The sequence below is a fragment of the Rhyacophila brunnea genome, unplaced genomic scaffold (assembly GCF_057557595.1).
Source record: "Rhyacophila brunnea isolate RB1 unplaced genomic scaffold, BYU_Rbru_1.0 scaffold_4, whole genome shotgun sequence".
NCBI classification, from domain to species: domain Eukaryota; kingdom Metazoa; phylum Arthropoda; class Insecta; order Trichoptera; family Rhyacophilidae; genus Rhyacophila; species Rhyacophila brunnea.
The window spans coordinates 44,362,195-44,382,540 of NW_028233068.1; the positions used below are offsets into that span (position 1 = coordinate 44,362,195).

General features: G+C 33.4%; 1 protein-coding gene across 2 annotated transcripts in view; it reads right to left on the minus strand.

Moving 5' to 3' along the window:
- Positions 1-20,346, minus strand: part of LOC147067418 (apolipophorins-like) — a 98,536-nt gene that overhangs the window by 15,638 nt on the left and 62,552 nt on the right. Inside the window, exons 46-55 of one of the 2 annotated variants that reach the window (XM_085953940.1) lie at positions 19,974-20,092; positions 17,605-17,730; positions 17,079-17,228; positions 16,300-16,426; positions 9,206-9,411; positions 8,504-8,611; positions 8,196-8,300; positions 7,321-7,598; positions 5,485-5,722; positions 1,804-1,954 (exon numbers count right to left, since the gene is read on the minus strand). In XM_085953940.1, the coding sequence (XP_085810066.1) occupies positions 1,804-1,954; positions 5,485-5,722; positions 7,321-7,598; positions 8,196-8,300; positions 8,504-8,611; positions 9,206-9,411; positions 16,300-16,426; positions 17,079-17,228; positions 17,605-17,730; positions 19,974-20,092 (1,608 nt within the window). The remainder of the gene's footprint in view (positions 1-1,803; positions 1,955-5,484; positions 5,723-7,320; positions 7,599-8,195; positions 8,301-8,503; positions 8,612-9,205; positions 9,412-16,299; positions 16,427-17,078; positions 17,229-17,604; positions 17,731-19,973; positions 20,093-20,346) is intronic. The other variant, XM_085953941.1, reaches the window with a different exon arrangement.

Here is a 20,346-nt window from a genome sequence, read left to right on the forward strand (position 1 = left end):
TAGTCAGCCAGACCTTTTTTAGGTACCTGCTTTGAAAAGGGCTGTATTTCTTTGCTAGGTAGGTACATATTTTGAAATATTTGAACTAGGTACAAATACATATTTTTTCAAAGTAATCTCAAATCAGATATTCTAGGTGCTAGGTACATTGTATGGCTGGGAACTTTGCTTTCAATATTTATGTAGGTAAGTGTACGAATTTAATACCTATTGGTCAAAATTGGATGAAGGGTAATGTTGGTAATAATATTAAAAATTTGCTTACGGGCTAGAAATTTGCCTCGCAGTCGATCTGTTCATGTTTGCATGAATCAGCCCAATGATGATTCAGGCCTCATGGCCTTGGATCCTCTGAGGATGCCATGGTTTAGGTGGTATCAATATGATAACGGAAGAATTTTATTAAAAGGTATTTTCGCAATTTGATTCATGCTTGGGTATCAGGCAATGGTCGATTGTTTGTTTGTGATAGTTTGTTGACATTTGTTAGATAACCTCAAAATGGACATTCAGTTGAATTCAGAATTACAAAACCTAATGAGATCCCCGGGGTTCCAGCGGCTAGCTCAGGAGTCCATCGAACCCCGGATTCACAAAAAAAGAAATTCAAACGGTTGGAGTATAAATAAAACACGGTCTTTCGTCATCTCCTCGTGGTCTTCTTATATTTTACATTTTCTTTAAACGTTTACATATTTTGTTTTAACAATAAGTTTCGCAGGTCCTATCCTATCGGAAAGGGGACGCTTACTAATTACTTTTTTCTTTTTCAAACTTCGCGTACCCACGCCATTCCAGCAAAAGGGACTCTCGTGATTGGCCAAATTTTATCGCGTGATCTTTGATTCGGCGAATCACGAGCCTGACCCTGGCGCAGGCGCGTCGAAATTTGGACGTTGCCGACAAGCGCGGCAAAATTTATTATATTTAAATACTTATATTTAGTCTTAAAATTATCGCTTTCATCCATCATCATTTATACTTTTTAAATTAAAAAAAATACTTACGTGGTTGAGCAAGGAATCAGATTAGATGTTTTATGAAGCCGTTTCTAGAGGTCAGGGTTACGTTTCGACTTGAGCTACTAAATGATTATTTTACACCGGGAGAAGCCCGCCTGTAACAGGGGTGTATCACTAACCTAACCTAACCTAATAATAATAATAATATTATGTCCAATTATAACTAATAAAACCATCCGTATTAAATTTACTTTTTCTACTGTCATGTTGACAGCGTAAGAATTCCATACCCTGCCGAATTCACGCACTCGGCAGATAATTTGCCTAATTCACGAATAAGGCAACGGACTTGCATTTTTCATGAAATAGACAAAATTTTGCCGATTTCATGTAATACACAATTTCACACATTCGTAACATATACAAGGTTATGACTTCCGTTCTCAGCTGCGTCAAAATAAAACTTATATATATACATATTACGAAAATATACAAATTGCTGCATATCTTACAGTATTGCTGTATCGTTGTATATAGTTTTGACAAACTTTCCAATAATGTATTGAAGTTATTGATATGTAATTATACGGTATAATCATATTACGTAGGTTAATATTATAAAAGTCTTTATATTTGAAAACACGTTTTTCAAATAAGCTTTTTTAAATGTTTAAATAAAATAAACCTTTGATCCTAATTTTCTTTAATTTTATAATACTACAACACAATATATTTTATGAACACAAAATATATATACAGGCCATTCAATTATTACGTGAGGCATTACAAATTTATCATGAGAAACGTCAATGCCGTCAATGTAAAGAAGGTGCAGACTTACGTTTCTCAATATCATAGAAGATTGGATAGGGGATATCTTGCTTGATGCCGACCAGATGTACATTCACATCATCCATCTTTCTCGTTTTCAACTCTCCCAAGAGAACTTCCATTACTGGCATCACCACATTTTCAAATGTCTCTTTATTGGACTGAAAATTTTTATGACATTATTATTGTGTTATCAATAATTATAATTTTCTTTAAATGAATCCATTCATTTAAAAAAGAGTGAAACTGTAATTGAATTATTATAGCCATCCTAATATGAAGATTTACTGGCACCAATATGAAGTTTGTAAATTAAACTTTCGCAATAATAACTGTTAAACGTAAAAAAATGACTCCAATTTCATTTTTCAAACGTAAATGAGACACATTGGTGTGATACTATTTGACAGGTTCAGACAGGTTGTGAAAATCGGTAAACGTCAAAATGCTCTGCTTGGTGTAGTTCTTTTTTTTCCGGCATGTTTACCACTATCTTTCTAGTGCGCTGGTGCAGATATCACACTACAATTTAAAAAATCTCTTTTTATGTTGAATGCTGTTGATACACTACTGTAACTGCCATACTGCTGCTTTTCAAGGAACATTCAAAATCTCATGTCTATCTGCTACATTATGTATATACCTATTCAACAATCAAATCTATATAAAGTTAGTCTTATAGCGCCTCTATACGTACATGGATTTACTTGCACCAATAGTGTGTATTTTAAACTAACGCGATAATAACTTTTTACACGTAAAAGCGCTGACTGTATCGCCATTATCATTTGTCAAGAGTAAGCGAGACGCGTTATTGTAATTTTATGGTACTATTTGACAGGTCATGAAAATCGGAAAAATGAGTCTCTGTGCGGTGTAGTTAATTTTTTTACCAGCAGGTTCGACACTATCATTCTACTGCACAGACGCAGATATTGCAGAGTCCAATTGTCGCGTGAAAATTCAAAAGCTGCTGAACTTTTTTGATCGATACATGCAATTTTGCAACTTGCATGATAACACCTGTTTACATGTGCATTTTACATGGAAATACATTTTAATATATATTACCTATTAGTTTATTTATATATGATTTTGATTTATATGATTTTGTAACAATTAATTTTCTATTGAACACAGATTCACATTGAACAAATAATAACAAAACAAAAAACGATGGAAACAAAAATGACAGTTTCCATTCAAATCATATTGTAAAGTCAATAAATACACTGAGGCAAGCATAACGTGAACCGTGGCCGTTTTGTAGCCCTTCCTCTTCGTTCTCCTAGCCATGCAATCATTTAACGTTTGTTATTTGTGCAAACTGCAAGTTTATATAAAGTACTGAGACGTGTTAATAATGGGTGTGTTGAAAAGTGGTAGCAGTGCATCTATTCTATACACAAGGCTGCTATCAGTGGCTATCCAGGTATGCCGAATGAAATGTCAAAATGACGCGACGCTTCTCTTGAATTCTTCTCGGACGTAGCGCCATCAGTCATTCAACAACATAAATAATTTCGTTCTGTTTGAAATACGAACGATGGTTAAATTTGTTCATACAAAAATAATAAAATCGCGATTAAAAAATGGGAGGGTGGGGGTAGGAAGGTGAAAATTTGGGGTTATAGGTATTTTTTTATGCCAAATAATAAAAAAAATACAAAAAAAACAGCTCAGGTCAACAGCTCAATTTGCTTGAAAACGATATTCATTGGGACATGAAAATCGCTGTAGCAATTGTTTCTGCATCTCCAAGTCAGATACGCACATTATCATTATTTCGACATGCTTCCCATCAAATCCACCTGAACTGTGGAACAAGTACAAGGATGACATGTCAGAAGACATTTTACATCGAATTCGTGTCAGTTCAGAGAATCCCGATCTCGAAGTGAGTGAGAAGATACATAACCAGGCTTTGCTTTTGATCGAACACATATGTTATCTCATGTGCGGCAGTTTGTTAGTCAAGTTAGGAATGCCAACGCCACGTCGTGAAATGGATGATGCTTTTAATCGAGAATTGGAACGTGAACGTGAATATGATCGAGATGCATTGAACCTATCGGTTCGATCGAATATACCAATGTTGAACCCCCACAGAAGGAAATGTACGATACGTTAATGAAGGCAATTGATGATGGAAATGGTGGTTTATTTTTCCTCGATGCGCCTGGTGGAACTGGGAAGACATTTCTCATGTCATTGATTTTGGCCACTGTTCGTGCGAGATCCGAAATTTCAGTAGCAGTTGCTTCTTCTGGGATAGCGGCCACGTTGTTAGAAGGATGCCGAACGGCTCATTTAACGTTGAAATTGCTGTTAAACCTTCAATCGACTGAAACACTGACAAGCAGTATTGCGAAACACTCGGCAATGGCCAAAGTTTCGGTAGCAAGTAAAATCATCACCTGGGATGAATGCACAATGGCGCACAAATGCGCATTGGCAGTACTCAATCGAACTATGAAAGATCTGCGCAATTGCTTAAGATGTTTTGGTGGCGCAATGATTCTACTATATGGCAATTTCCGCCAAACACTACCAGTCATTCCAAGATCGATAGCTGCCGATGAAATGAACGCTTGCTAAACGATCCATCTGCCGAAGATTTCTCTAAGCAATTGCTGACTATCGGTAACTGCCGTGTTTCTGTCGATGAATCGAACGGATTGATTTCGTTTCCGCTGAATTTTTGAAATTTCGTCTCAGCGAAGGACGACCTCACGAACGTCATTGCTAACCACAAAAATCACAATTGGTTGAGTGAACGAGCAATTTTTGCGGCAAAGAACAAAGATGTGGATCACTTAAACTTTACAATTCAAAATCAAATCGTTGGTCCAATGCATTCCTTCAAATCTATCGACTGTGTAATAAACGAAGACGAAGCAACCAACTATCCAACTGAATTTTTAAACTTATTGGATCTGCCTGGCTTGCCACTGCACAATTTACAACTGAAGATTGACTTGGTAGTTATCATGCTTCGAAATCTAAACCAACCAAAACTATGTAATCTATTTCATTTTGATTTTGCACATTTATTGAACTTAATTCATTTTGAGTATTTTAATTCAACTAATAAGTTAACACAAGATTATTGATTCTGAGGCGGTACGAAGTTCGCCGGGTCAGCTAGTATTTAAATAAATTGTAATATTTCGATTAAAATAAGAAAAGTAGTTTGAAAAATATGGCAGCATTTAGAAATTTACACGTCAATTTAATTGGCAAAAATGGATACGATAACTGATAGAAATCCATCCTTTCTCGTCTCCATTTTGATTTCAGTCGGCCGCTTCAATTTTACATTTACACGTCAGTTTATATGACAGGTCAGCGAAAACGTAGACTGATCGGATAGGAAAACTGATTGTTTAAAAGCACCTTATGTCTAATTGTTCTTTCTAGGTAAATTATTTTCTGCAAAAACTATTCTAAAATGAAATCTAGTACCTTCTTTATTGAGAAGATTGCGAAGATTTTACGAAAATAGAAATTGTCATTTTTGTTTTCACAGCCTTACAAAAATACCACTATGATCATCATTTCCAAACAAAATATTTATATTTTGCTCAATTCATGATTTGGCAAGTGTAAGTTGATCGTACATTTTTTGAGAGATATCATATCAAATGTATTACAATCAACAAAAATAGGAAGCATGTTTAATCAAACTTACCGCTGTCATTTCAACGACTACTACAATATCTGCCTTGTTTCCGGGCGTGTTAACAGTGACTGAGGCATCATTCGTATCGTAGGTGTCCCCATCGACTTCGCACAAGATGCAAGAATTAGGTAGAGTCGCTTTGCACTTATGTGCCTTCGCCATGATAACATAAGTCTTGGCTATCAGGCAGGCGGCTGACTTTTCATCTTCTGACGCCGCTGTGGTGACAGCCGAACTGCATGCGATGCTGAAATATCATAACATCACACTTTTAGTATGTCTACACCATGACAGACAAATAGGTAGGCACTTTGGGATCATATTATCTTTCCTATTCCTGACTTTCATGTTTTCAGACTTGCGACGTTTTTTTGGAGCCTGTCGATGTGGTAAAAATTATATTTCATTATATTTCATCATCTTATATTATAATGTTTTTATAAACTTTGTTAATAAATTAGCATCACTACCTAAATCAATTTTGAAAAATTAATAATCCTAGTTTAAATGAAAAATAAAGTTTATCTATGATATTGTTCTTTTGAATGTTTTTAGATACATATATATTAATTAAAACATTTTAAAATGTAAGATTTTCCGCTAGGTACCATTTGGTAGGCAGAGCATTTGCCTTAATAAATTATATGATATTTGGCATGCATTGAAAGGACTACCAGTAGGTACAATAATATTTTTTTGTAATCATTTGATTTAAAAAGTGCTTACTACGAAACACGGTTCTTAAATCAAACATTTTATGATGCACAGAAAATAAAAAAGGCATTTTATTCTATTGTGTTATTCCTAAAGGCTCATTTAGACCAGTCACTGTGGAAGTGAAATTGCGGTGCAGGTTAGAATTCAAAAAATGTGTGATTATTTGTTACATGAATGCAGAAATTTCATCGAGAGAAAGAGGAATAGGATAAAGAGGCTTCGGTAGATAAAACTATGGGTAATGAGACGTAATATCATGGGGCATATGATGACAGTACTCAGGGGCGATGTGCATGCGTGGTGTGGGCAGTGACGTGAATGTGCATGCGCAGCGGGATGCAGAGGTTCACTTTCACTTTTGTACTCCATAGTATTCAAAAATTAGAACCAGTTGAACTTCATTCATTTTTGATTCCGGATGATCACTTTCGATGATTTGTTGATGAATGTGCGTTTACACAGGTCACTGGGGTTGATTCCTCCGCGATGATCGTCAAAAGTGAATCATGTAAACGGGCTTTAAGATGGCCAACAATAATTTGGTTTGACATTTGAAAAAAATATTTCAGATTCGAATTACAGAACCACTTGACCATTATAGAAGAATAATAGTAACGCATGTGTATAACGTTCTAGTTGTTATTACCTCTTTACCAACCGATTTTTGCTTAAATGTTTTTGATATAGAAAATAAGAAAAGCTCAATCTACCTTTTATTAAAAATCTTTGGTTGTAATAATTTTTAGAAAGTATACTGTAATTAACATGATCTAGTACGGTAAACACATATTTTCGTGACTTTATGCATATGATAATATACCCATCGTAGGTACTAAAGATGTGCAAACTTTCTTCTTAGAGATGGAGCCCAAATGCATGAAAGCGAAGCTGGGAATAGAACCCCTACGGCTTTATTCCATGTACCTTCTGCGAGTGGGAAACATAACTCTATTTACTATTCAAAATCTTTATTACATACATATAAAATATTTTTTAGTATCCGAAAACATTATTATTACAAATCCATTAAATACCATAATCGGTAAAGAGATCAATATTTCGAATAAAAACACAATAAAATAACTTTATTCAGTCCCTAATAAATATGTTATGCAATATTTTACTCACCTATAAGGATAAGGATTTAGATGAAGATAGCAATCTGAGAAAGAGGAATCTTCGCCAAACAGTTCGGAGCAGATTTCTGTGGAATCTACCGACTCTTCAGTTTCAGAGGTTTCTGTATCGGTGCTGGTGTCAGCATCGGTCTCGGTGTCAGTGCTAGTGATGTTGTCGGTGTTGGTGGGTTTGTCACTTGTATCTTCACTAGTTTCCGGAGTATCAACAAGGGGGGCACATTCGGAAGAAACAGCATATGAGTTAGTGAAATTGGATTCATAATCAATCTGAAAAACGGACGACTATTAAGTATAATGAATCTAGCCGAGCGACTTAAACATCCTTCTATAATGTCGTGGGTCCCAGGTTCGAATCCTTGGTCTGGCAAATACTGATATTGTTTTTCAATTTGTGTTCTGAGTCAGAGTATGTACCTATTAGGTTGAGCAAGTGGCTGCCATCTATTTCTCGTAAAAACAAAAATCTGTTAACACATACAAACCTCCACTCTAAAAAATTTTTTAAATAAACACACTTAAGCGAACAACCAAGCATGAACAACTAGACTGCGGCAAGTTTAACGTGAACTGACAATCCTTTCATAATATATCGCAGCGACACGACGGCGGCCATTACACTTCAACTTATAATTTTCGTACTCTACAATTTGACATTCTATATCATTTCCATGAGTTTCTATTTCGAGTTTATTGAACATTCATAATATTGATTGTATTGGATGCAATATTGCCATATTCATTCAGTCAAATCTCTGACAAATTTATTTTTAAAAAGAGATTAATAACATCAAAAAATCGTTGATTCATTCAGTCATTTTCGCAGTCATTTCTTAATAATAAAATATATTTTTGAAGATCATTAACCTTGCCGTTTGGAAGTTTATAGTCATCAAGCATTTCATCATTACCGTCTCCGAGAAGCCCTCGTAGTTTTCCAAAATAGTATCCGGACACTTTGAAATAGCAAATCTGTAAAATATACCATACTTATTAAGTACATATTAACCAAATTTTTGTATAACAAGTGTATGCTCACCTGTAATTATCGTAAATTTGTGCAATAATTATTAATAACAGCAAAAACTTGCACGCCACATATAGGTAACTTAATAGATATTTAGTAAATATTTACGAATTGATTATTTCTGTAAGATGGTGATGATTTTACTTACATCAAGGCCATATGTGCACTTAACAGAGGCTCCATAGCTTGATTTCATGATAAACATATTTCCTCGTTTGAATACTTGGACCTTAGGTGCACCTTCTCCCTCAAGTACCTGAAAATAATGTTGAACAACACATAAAATTGATTCCTTAACACATTTTGTTTTATAAGATTTTAATGTTTTCTATGAAATTTTGGTTTCATCACTTTCAAATTAACAAGTTTCACTGTTTTACTGTATTACTATTATAATTAATTTGACATTTATTGGTACACCTTTTTATTTTAGCTTATCATTTATTGTAATCTCAAATATATCTTCGAAATAATTTCACCAGCTCCCTAGGTAAAAACTCAAAAACCGCTGGATCAATATTAATGAAACTTGCACAACCTATAGAATATATCATTTCTATCAACTTAGCGGAGTTTCTTCTTCTTCCAAAACTACTTTGTTATTGACGCTATCAATCTGAAACCATCATCAATTGATTCCTCATGGTCAGTTTCCAGTTAGAAATACAAAAAAAATGGAGGCGGCATTGATTTATTTTTCTAGATAATTGGCTTTGAAGATTTAATTATTTTATATTATCTCAAAATAAACAAAATCAGTACATCTACATACTTACTATTTTTGCACACTGAGTTGAGAACTATCGCTAGTAATATAATAAATAATGCAGATAAGTTACTCCATTAGTACCTTTCCATGACTGTCAACTTGAGCCCAGCTACCACTTTTGTCGGATAAGTGCACAGATTTGGGTTTTCCCTTTTCAAACTCCATCGCAATGGTAAAGTTTCCATCTATAACATCGTGAGCAAGAACGTACATGCAATTTCCTGCGAAACCATAATAATTTCCATCAAACGTAAAGAAATTCTCCCCTCCAGCAACACAAGCTTTCACTGTAAAGGAAATAGATTAGATTAGGTTAGGTAGGTAATACATATTTTTATTTTTAAGTACTATAATTTTTGACTACCTCTATCTAGAGCAACGGTTCTCAAACTGGGGGCCATGGTCCCCTAGGGCAGTGATCGACAAACCGCGGCTCGCGAGCCACATGTGGCTCTTTGGCCCCTTGAGTGTGGCTCTGCCACAAATGCCTTCTGCCCTATTTGACATGGCTACAAAGAAGAACCAAAGAAAAATGGACGATGAAAACCGTGAATTTAAAGTTGAATAGACCGAGACTTTCGCGTTTATTCAAAACTTAAATGGCCTACCGACCTGTATTATTTGTCGGGAAAAATTTACGCATAACACAAAGACAAATTTGGAGGGACACGTTACAACTGAACACCAGTCATTTAGCAGTAAATATCCTGTCGGTGATCCAAGGAAGAAAGCAGTTGAGGAACTAAGAGTCAAGAAAAATCAAGTGTATTTAATTACTAAATACAATCTTCCAACAATGTTAATATTGGATGTTTTGTGGTTAGTAAAGAGATTTCTAAGAGAATAAATCAAGAGTAAATTGAGAAGTTGTCTTATTGATGAGAACCTGGAATCTTGCTTAAAATTAAAAACATCAACATACAAACCTGACTTATTCAAACTTTCCAAGGAGATGCAAGGCCATTGTTCACATTGTGTTTGTTAATTATTGTCATGATTTAATTCTATGGATACCTTACTTACAATTTAATTTTTATTAATAAATAAGATCATTAAGTATGAAATTTAATCATGTGTTATTTAGTGTAGGTACTTATAGTTTAATTAAGACTTAAATCTTTAAATAAAGTTTATTAAGTTAATAAACAGTGTACCTACATAATAATATATAATTTCAGTTTAAGATATTTGGCTCTCAAAAGAAATCTCGATCATTTTTGACTAATGAATTTGCCTACCACTGCCCTAGGGGACCGCGAAGCGATTTCGGTAGGACCACGAAAAACAAACGCATATTTATACTATTTATATTTTTATAATTATAACATGTAACATTTCTTGGATTTTGGATTTGGATTTATCCCAGGTAGAGAAAGTATATCATTTTTGGTAGACATATTTGAATCTGTGAAGTTAGAGAGAAAGAATTTTGCCCCATTTCCACAACTGAACACATATTTATATTGATGAAAATGAGCTTAAAGTCAATGAGGATATCCTTGAGATGATTAAACACCATATTATTATCTTAGCGAAGAAATTTCTTACTATTTTCCTGACCTACGAGAATTTTTAAAAATACCATCGTTTTATCAATAACCCCTTTTGTACTCTCCAATAGTGATCTGCCTTCGGAGGACAATATAATTCAGGAACAGATTATTGATTTGATAAATGATGGGGGTGCAAAACATTTTTTCCGTGAAACGTGTTGTAGTGATTTCTGAATTTAAATGTCACACTCCTATCCTGATGTTACAAAGATGACTCTAATAGTGCTGATTTCATTTGCAACCACTTATGAGTAGAGTTGGGTTTTGGGAATTTCCCGACCGGAATTCTCAAGAAATTTTCGAGATTTTCCGTCCCGAATCTCGAGAAATGAAATTTTTAACATTTCGGGAAATCCCGGATCTCGAGAATCTTTCCTCGGGTTTCAGGATTTCTTTTTTATGAAATATTAATTGAAATACGATTTTTTTAATTAATATAAATTAACAAAATTTGAGTTCGAGTGTGGCGACTGGTGAGTGTGCGATCGTGTGATTTTAGTTTCTTAAATAGATATACGATTACGTCTTTTCTTATAAGAAGATATTATGAAGGAGATATGGCAAAACAACTTGAAATAATTGCAAGATAAAAAGAACTTTTTATATACAATGTTTTTAAATTTTCTGTTGAATCATATAAACTTGACTTGACTAGCATAAACGATCAAAAAAATTTGTACGTGATAGAAATAATACTGAAATGTCATATTAATTTCCATAGTAACGCATGTATATATTAATATTAACTAGCAGCGCCAGCTGGCGGTCGCCAGTCTGTCTTGCTAGGTCTTGCAGACGGCTTGGCAGTGTTGGATATTAATATAATTATGAAGTATGCATAGACGGCGCCATAGTTTTCCCTTCGGGATGGATTTTCATTCACCTCAGACAGTTTGACATTTCGCTGATTTGTCAGTTTTACGATTTGCAAGTCGTCACTGCCAATATAAATTTGGAGTCATATGCATAGTCTATTCTGGAGTCTGGCCTTCACAATATCGTCTGACACCACTTCAGACTGATAGGCCTAGCAGAACAGTTGGTAATCGCCGATTGCTACCACTGACATTTTAATAGAATATACCTAATATGTTTATATATTGCACTTTTTCATTCATACTTATTTGTTTTCGTTGAACTAACGTTGTTGGTTAGTTTTTTATAATTCATTAAACCCTGCCTAAGCCAAACAATAGTAGTTAAAAATATTATTCTATCTATTAAATATCCAAAATGATGTTTGATTTAATGGCATAATTTTAAATATTTTATAAACAGATTCGTATTATGGCTTGGTTTTCCCAGGGTTGAATTGAATTTTAAAAACTAACCAACACCATCTGTAAATTGTAGTCTTAGTTCAATGTAAACAAATATGTATAACTGACAAAATTTAGTCGGTACTATCTATGGTGGATCCACCCTACATCCACCCATCGCCACTGCAGGATAGTCTAACTTTTCATACATTCAGATTATTGCGTTATAAAACGCTTTATTTATTCAATGGGGGAAGATCCCATTAGATTGAAATAATGGAAAAACTATTTCTCATAATGTCTTTTAAGATACTCGTAATTACCACCCTGAAGGGTGTGTCCATATGTTTTGCTTAGGAGTAAAAATGGTATTTTATTTTAAAATTCGTAAGTACTTAATATACTAATGAATAAATTCCAACATGCAAAATTTATTATTTAACAAATTATCTGGGTGGGGAAATAAAAAAAAATATTTTATCATGTAAAAATATGGAAAAAGTAGCAGGTTCTTACTTATTGTACCTAATTGTGTCGTAAAAAGGTCATAATTGACTATATTTGACTATAAGTATATTATATTTCACTTAGAACTGATCACAGATAAAATTGCAAACCACATGCATAATGTCATTATTAAAATAAACATTATTGTAATTTAATTTTTATTGAGTACTAGCTGAAGTACCCGGCTTCGCACAGGGTCGCTTCGTGGGTATATTTATCTTAGATATTTAAAAAATAATAAGAGGTAATTGTTTTTTTGATATTAAAATATCTGTGTTATACAATATGGCAATATGAAAATAATTCTAATAAGAGTAAATGTCAAACAAAAGACCACTAAATTAAAATCGAATCCAAAATATGCAAATGTTATTAACGTTATTAATATGTAGTAAAAAAAATCAAAATTGCATTGAACAAACAAACAATAAACGTTGTATTTTATATAATACTAATTTAGAAACCTTTGCGGGCGTGCGCACAACAACTGGTCAAAATTTCATCGCAATCGGATGAATGGTATAAGAACGCATACAAATAGAAGAAGAAAAAGATGATTGTACGAATTCAGAAACCTTTGCGGGCATCAAAATTTCATTGCAATCGGATGAATGGTATAGGAACACATACGAATAGAAGAAGAAGATGATTTTCTAATTCAGAAATCTTCGTGGGCATGCGCACGACAACTCAGCAAAGTTTCATTGCAATCGGATGAATGGTGCAGGTACGCATTCGAATAGAAGAAGAAGATGATGGTTGTACTAATTCAGAAACCTTCGCAGGCGTGCGCACGACAACTCACCAAAATTTCATTGCAATCGGATGAATGGTATAGGAACGCATACGAATAGAAGAAGAAGATGAAGATGGTTGTACTAATTCAGAAACCTTCGCGGGCTTGCGCACAACAACTGGTCACAATTTCATCGCAATTGGATGAATGGTATAAGAACGCATACGAATAGAAGAAGATAGAATAGAAGAAAAAGAAGAAGAAAATGGTTGTATCAATTCAGAAACCTTTGCCGGCGTGAACACAGCACTTGATCAAATTTTCATTGCAATCGGATGAATGGTATAGGAACGCATACGAATAGAAGGAGAAGAAGATGGTTCTACTAATTCAGAACCCTTCGCGGGCGTGCTAACAACAACTGGTCAAAATTTCATCGCAATCGGATGAATGGTATAAGAACGCATACAAATAGAAGAAGATAGAATAGAAGAAAAAGAAAATAGTTGTGTCAATTCAGAAACCTTTGCGGCGTGAGCACAACACTTGATCAAAATTTCATTGCAATCGGATGAATGGTATAGGAACGCATAGAAATAGAAGAAGATAGAATAGAAGAAGAAGATAGAATAGAAGAAGAAGATGGTTGTACTAATTCAGAAACCTTCGCGGGTGTTGGCACAATTACTGACGAAAATATTATTGCAATCGGATGAATGGAATAGGAACGCATACGAATAGAAGAATATAGAATAGAAGAAGAAGAAGAAGAAGAAAATGGTTGTACTAATTCAAAAACCTTTGTGGGTGTTACCACAACAACTGACGAAGGTTTCATCGCAATCGGATAAATGGTATAAGGACCATACGAATAAAAGAAGATAGAATGAAGAAGAAGAAGAAGATGGTTGTACTATTTCAGAAACCTTTGCGGATGTTAACACAACAACTGACGAAGGTTTCATCGCAATCAAATGACTGGTATAGGAACCATACGAATAAAAGAAGATAGAATAAAGAAGAAGAAGAAAATGATGATTTTTCTCATTCAGAAACCTTCATGGGTGTGCATACAACCACTTACCAAAATTTCATTGCAATCGGATGAATGGAATAGGAACCATACGAATAAAAGAAGATAGAATGGAGAAGATGAAGAAGATGATGATTTTTTCAATTCAGAAACCTTCATGGATGTGCATACAACCACTTACCAAAATTTCATTGCAATCGGATGAATGGTATAGGAACCATACGAATAAAAGAAAATAGAATGAAGAAGAAGAAGAAGAAGATGATGATTTTTCTAATTCAGAAACCTTCATGGGTGTGCATGCAACCACTTACCAAAATTTCATCGCAATCGGATGAATGGTATAGGAACGCATACGGGACAGACAGACAGACAGACAGACAGACATTCATTTTTATATATTAGTATAGCCTATACTCTTCGCGCAAGTGCAAGCAATAAGTTGACAAAGTTTTATTGCAATCGGATGAACGGTATGGCTGCGCATTAAATACGAACAAACAAACACACAAACACACAAATATTAATTTTTATATATTAGATTAGATTAATAGTTACTAATGATATAAAAGAAGAAGATAGGTTACTGTAATTTTATATACAATTATTATTATAAAATATATAAACATCATTAATTTTTAATTACATGTATTAAACGTCACATCAATTTCATTTACCTACTTAAATGTAAAAATAATACAATTATTACTGAATCAGGATAGTATGTGATATTTAGTATAATATTGAGAAGAACGTAATATGTCTAATATGATGTAGTTTCTTATAATATTACTCGTAAGTCTGAAATTATTCAATTTATTGATAGCAGTATTAAAATTATCTTCATCTTACAATAAATGTCTTGACTGAAATTGATTATTTATGGGTGCTAATAGAAATGTAAACTTTTTTTGATTATTGCTGCAAATTTTAAATTTTAATTCTGACATGTCAAATGAACTTTTTATAGGCGGTTCGCGAAAGAAAACAAATGACAATCAATAGTCTATTAGTTTGACAGATAAAAACAGTGACGTGGTTTAAGATTATATTTTCGTAGAAGTTAGTGAAGAAATATGCATTTAATTCTTGTTAAAACCCATAGTACGCCAATATGGCGATTTCAGATTTGAATAGTTTTGTGGAATAATCATTCTGATTTGTGAAATATCGATTATATAGAAAGTATTAAGCGACGATTTAAAAATGATATTATCTGTGATTGTGTCGAGTTTTATCAGATTGCTTTTCATACAAAACAGAATTAACTGAAAATGAAAACAATTCTACTTAAAGATGGCTAAAAGTATTAAAAAATGCATTGGCATCGTGTTCTGATATATTCTAAAAGTTTCAAATGTCTAGCTAGCCGGCAAGTTAGTTAAAAATCGATTGCAAGATTTGTACCGGACAAATAAGAATACCAGCTAAGAAAAACGTTGTAATAAAATAAAATATGTCCAACAATGCTCAAAACCAAACGCAAGAATTGCACAACATGCGACAAACTCAAAATCGATTATCAGACACAGCCATTGACAGTAATAAATAATTATTTTTGTTTTCCTACTTCCATTTGTTTGTCTTCTTACTTGAATAAAAAAAAACATATTTTTTTGGAATTTGTCTTTTTTACGCTGATTTTAGGATTTTTACTGGATTTTTTCAATTTTCCCGATATCCCGAGAATTCTTTCAAGGAAATCCCGAATCTCGAGATTGAGATTTTCTCGGGAAATACCCAACTCTACCTATGAGTGTAAAATGACTTTTTCTACACTACTTACTATCAAGACAAAATCTCGAAATAGATTATACGCGACAAATGACATGAGAGTTGCACTGGCCAAAAAAAAGCCAGCCTCACACCAGCATTATAAGCAATGCTGCGCCGAAGGTATGTGGTACCCTTGTGCCCAATCATTTCGCGTGCCATAGGTTTGCCATCCCTGGGTTAGATCATTGTTACAAATTTTCAGATGGACTTCAAAATATATTGACATATTATCGATTTTCTTTGAAATAAAGTTCGCTTAATGGATATTATGTTTGAGAATATTATGTGTTGTTATGTGTATATTTACTTACATTTGTTAGGTAGAATCATGTTATTTGGTGTTTCCATTTGTACATCATTTTCAAAAACGTCATCAATGGTTTTATGCTTCTGTCGTTTTATGAACGATTTTTTATTAATTTTTATATCTGGGGACATCTGAAAACGCAAGTTATCATTTTTTATTTTATTTTAATCATGGGATGTACTTATTGTGTTTGGGATCAATTTGACTGAAACATCCTGTTGATTTTTAAATTCATGTCTTGTACTATTTTGCATCGCCTGAGTAAACAATGAAATATTCGCGCATATTCACATTCCTTTTTTATAGACACGACTGCAGCGCATAAAGCCAAATTTCTATAACGTCACCATCTAGTGGGCAATATTTTTTATCATTAGCAATGGTGGGCACACAGTATTTTTTATAACTGTCAGTTTTGGCTTGACTGCTGGCGTGCTCCTTCATTTAAAGACAATGATTATAAACACACTCTGTCAGACCACAATATGTCAGGTTCATGTGTGTTTCTACATACATTGCCACTGTCGTAAGTACTTTTGTTGTTTTGCGTTGAACACAACAAAAGGAGACACATTGATTACGTAGGTACAAGACGAAACATTTAAAGCAATTTATAATATTAAATAATATATACATGCCAGAGATATGCACCAAACCAATTTGAATGATTTTTTTAATAAAAAAAAATTATCTGTCCCTTCAAAAACGTAAAATAGGGGTAACACTGTAATGAAATCGTAATATATAATCCATTTTGTGAAAAAATTTATTAATAAAACTTACGATTTTGCTGAAATCATCAAAATGCAAATTGAAACTAAGACCGTATTGGCCCAAAATATGCTTGACTGCTGCGACAACAACTTTGTTAGCTGAGCGGACAACGTCTGTGTACTTTACTTCCTTGAATCCCTTCTCATTTCTGTGAGAATCCTGTTCAAATACAATATGTGATAAATTTTCAATTGTCCAATACACATTGTGAATTCAGTTCTAAACTTTTTTTAAGGACATGATAATATTGAACTATTTAATGATGTATGATATTTTCAAACAATCTTTTTGAAAAAAGTAAGACACCGCACCCCGCATCAATCGCACCTGCATCTCTCGGGTATCGCGCCAACACACATATACCACTATGCTAAAGGAGTCATAATTAATTGCGACAAATTTTAACTAATGACTTTTAATATTCACTGAAGCACTCGAAGTAAGGGGAAGGTAGATACTATAATGCCTATTTAAAGTGATAAGTATGATTAATTAATGCATATATAATTAGGTAAATATTATATCATTAACTTACCAAATCATTGAAATATAAGACCTTTTTCTTGAATTGATTCCATTCATTTTCAGGCAGAATATTCTCATACATCTCTTCAACATATTTGAAATATTTCTCTAGATTTTCGTTTGTGAAGAACTTGATCTGTATAAAAATATGACACATAAATGAGTAATTAGGTAAATGTAAAACCAAACCAAACCAAAAAGTTATATTTTGAAACTAGAATGGACAAAAAGATTATAAGAAATCTCAATAGGTCGGTATCTATATAAATCACATTATCTCTCGGTACCTACATAAATATGAATAATTATTCTAGCCCTAAATTGAGATTATAATAGATAAAGTAAAGCCTCTTAACTGGCACAAGTCACTAACTTCACTTATTACCATCTTTAAAATATCTGTGATTTTATTTTATCATTAACTCCTTCCTATTCAGATACATCTTTAACAAGCAAAAGTCACTAGTGAGGTAATGATTTTTGTTTGTTTAAAATTCTGAAATTCGGTGCGATAATCATGAATCCATAACCGGACAGTAGTCAGTTTTTGAATTTTGACAGTTACGGGAGTGAGATGTATTCATTTGAACAAAATAATAATAATATTCAATCCATCGAACAAAAGTTTCTCGAATCCGGGCGCACACTGATAGAATGTGATAGCATACACAGTGCTACAGATGCAAAAAAAAAAAAATATGTCCGTTTTCACCATGCAGGACTAGATTAACATTTTTCAGTTGGCTCATTCCAAACGTGAGAAAAAGGAATGAACGATTCGTAGTTCAAGAATTGACGTTTGCATATTTCTGGGATCTCCAAAAATTTCCTCAAAAGCTCATCAGAAATAAGTATATTAACCCATAGCTTACGGGCCGCACAAAATTGTGTTTTTGCTAATTACTTTTCAAATGCAAATTAACACGTTAATTACAAAATTAATTAAAAGGGCCCGTAAGCATTGTGTTAATGAAGAAGGCGGTTGAATGAACTGGATGAAAATGGGGTTTTTAAATTGGAAAAAGAAAATCCTCACATTATTAATTATAAGTACAATCATGAGAATGAATCTTTTCCTGTTAAAAATATTTTTGGGAGGACGGGACCTCAGCCATCGCTTATTGTAAATAATGTATATTGTATACAATGAATTCTTAAGAAGTTAAGAAATACAATATGGAAATCTTATGAGATTATGTAACAGCACCATTATACCAGAGGGTAGTACCTAATGGTGGTATAGATACTAATCCAATAACACATCAAATAAATACAGAAATATAGACAGTGATAAAAAAGCGACCGAGGATGGTTTTTTTTTTTTTAAGTTTTTTTTATTTTGAATAAATCCATCAAAATAAATAACTTATTTATACTTATCCACAATTTCAAAAAATAAAACGATTTATTTAAAAATTTACATTTAGAGATCAGTAGCTACCTATTTGTTAACTATATTGATTTTAAAGTTTAATTTATTTATTTATATTTAGGTCATAAAATTAAGATTTTAAACTTTTTTATAAACACAAAAAATCGATTTTCTTCCAGAGTGGGTGGAGTTAGGAGTTAGTCATTTTTGCTTGGTCATCCAATCAAATATACTCACTGATGAAAGTAACTATGATGATTGCATTACAGTGAAACCCCGATTCTACGATTTTCAAATGACCCTTGGAAAAAAAAACGATAAATGCGGGATATATAATTTTTTTTTTAAACTCGTTTTAAAACCTGGATTTTATCGATGGCTTGAATTATTTTCAGTTTCTCAGCTAGAGTTCTAGTTTTCTTCATTTTAGTTGCGACTTCGTGATATGCGAGGCAAGCTTGAATGTCGACCAACTGTACAAACAAAGCGACGCGACAGAAAGGTCTGTAATAGTATGTATTATAAACAATTCTAAGAAAGCGAAATGAACAATATTGAACAAATACGGTCAATCGGGATAATTATTTTTGACGGGACCATAATATTTAGACGATAGATCGAGGAAAACGATAAATCTGGGAACGGTTAATGCGGGATTATTTAACATTGTTCTTATGGGTGTTTGGTGGGACTTTCAAAAATGAACGATCCGTGCGGAAAAACGATTTATGCGACAACGGGTATGACGGGGACAAATGATAATACAGTGGATTATTGTAATAAATATGAAAAAAAACTGGCATCTTATATTTTCTTCCTCATCTTTTGAAATTTGAAAGGGGGCCTCAAAAATACCAATTGCTATGAGCTTCGCATCTTCTCCGAAAGATCCAGTGTAGATGTAGATCATATACTATGCTGGATATAATACCAAAGTTGGGAGTATTATGTCTACATTTATATGAAATAATTTTAATACGTAAAATGAAAGTTTGCCAGGTACTCACACGTCCTTCCATCACTCTGACAGGGAAAGAATCCTTCACTGCCGACTTTATTCCATCGTAAACCTTTGGTACATCATCTGTCAGCTTATTGACCAAATTATCAAAGGTTGTATACACATCTATAAAAGAAATAAGTTATTTTTATTGTACGCCACATATTATTTTATCTCGAGAGTTTGAACTATAACTCGATGGAGTCATATGAAACACTTAATCTTATAATATTCTATTTTGAACACTTCAACAGGCGATGAGGCAATGACAGTAGTGTACTGAAACAGTATTGCAGTAGTACACGTGAAACAATTATATATATAACCACACTTTGAGAAAACCCGGATGAGAAGCCAGTGCCTTACACACTGGACCACGA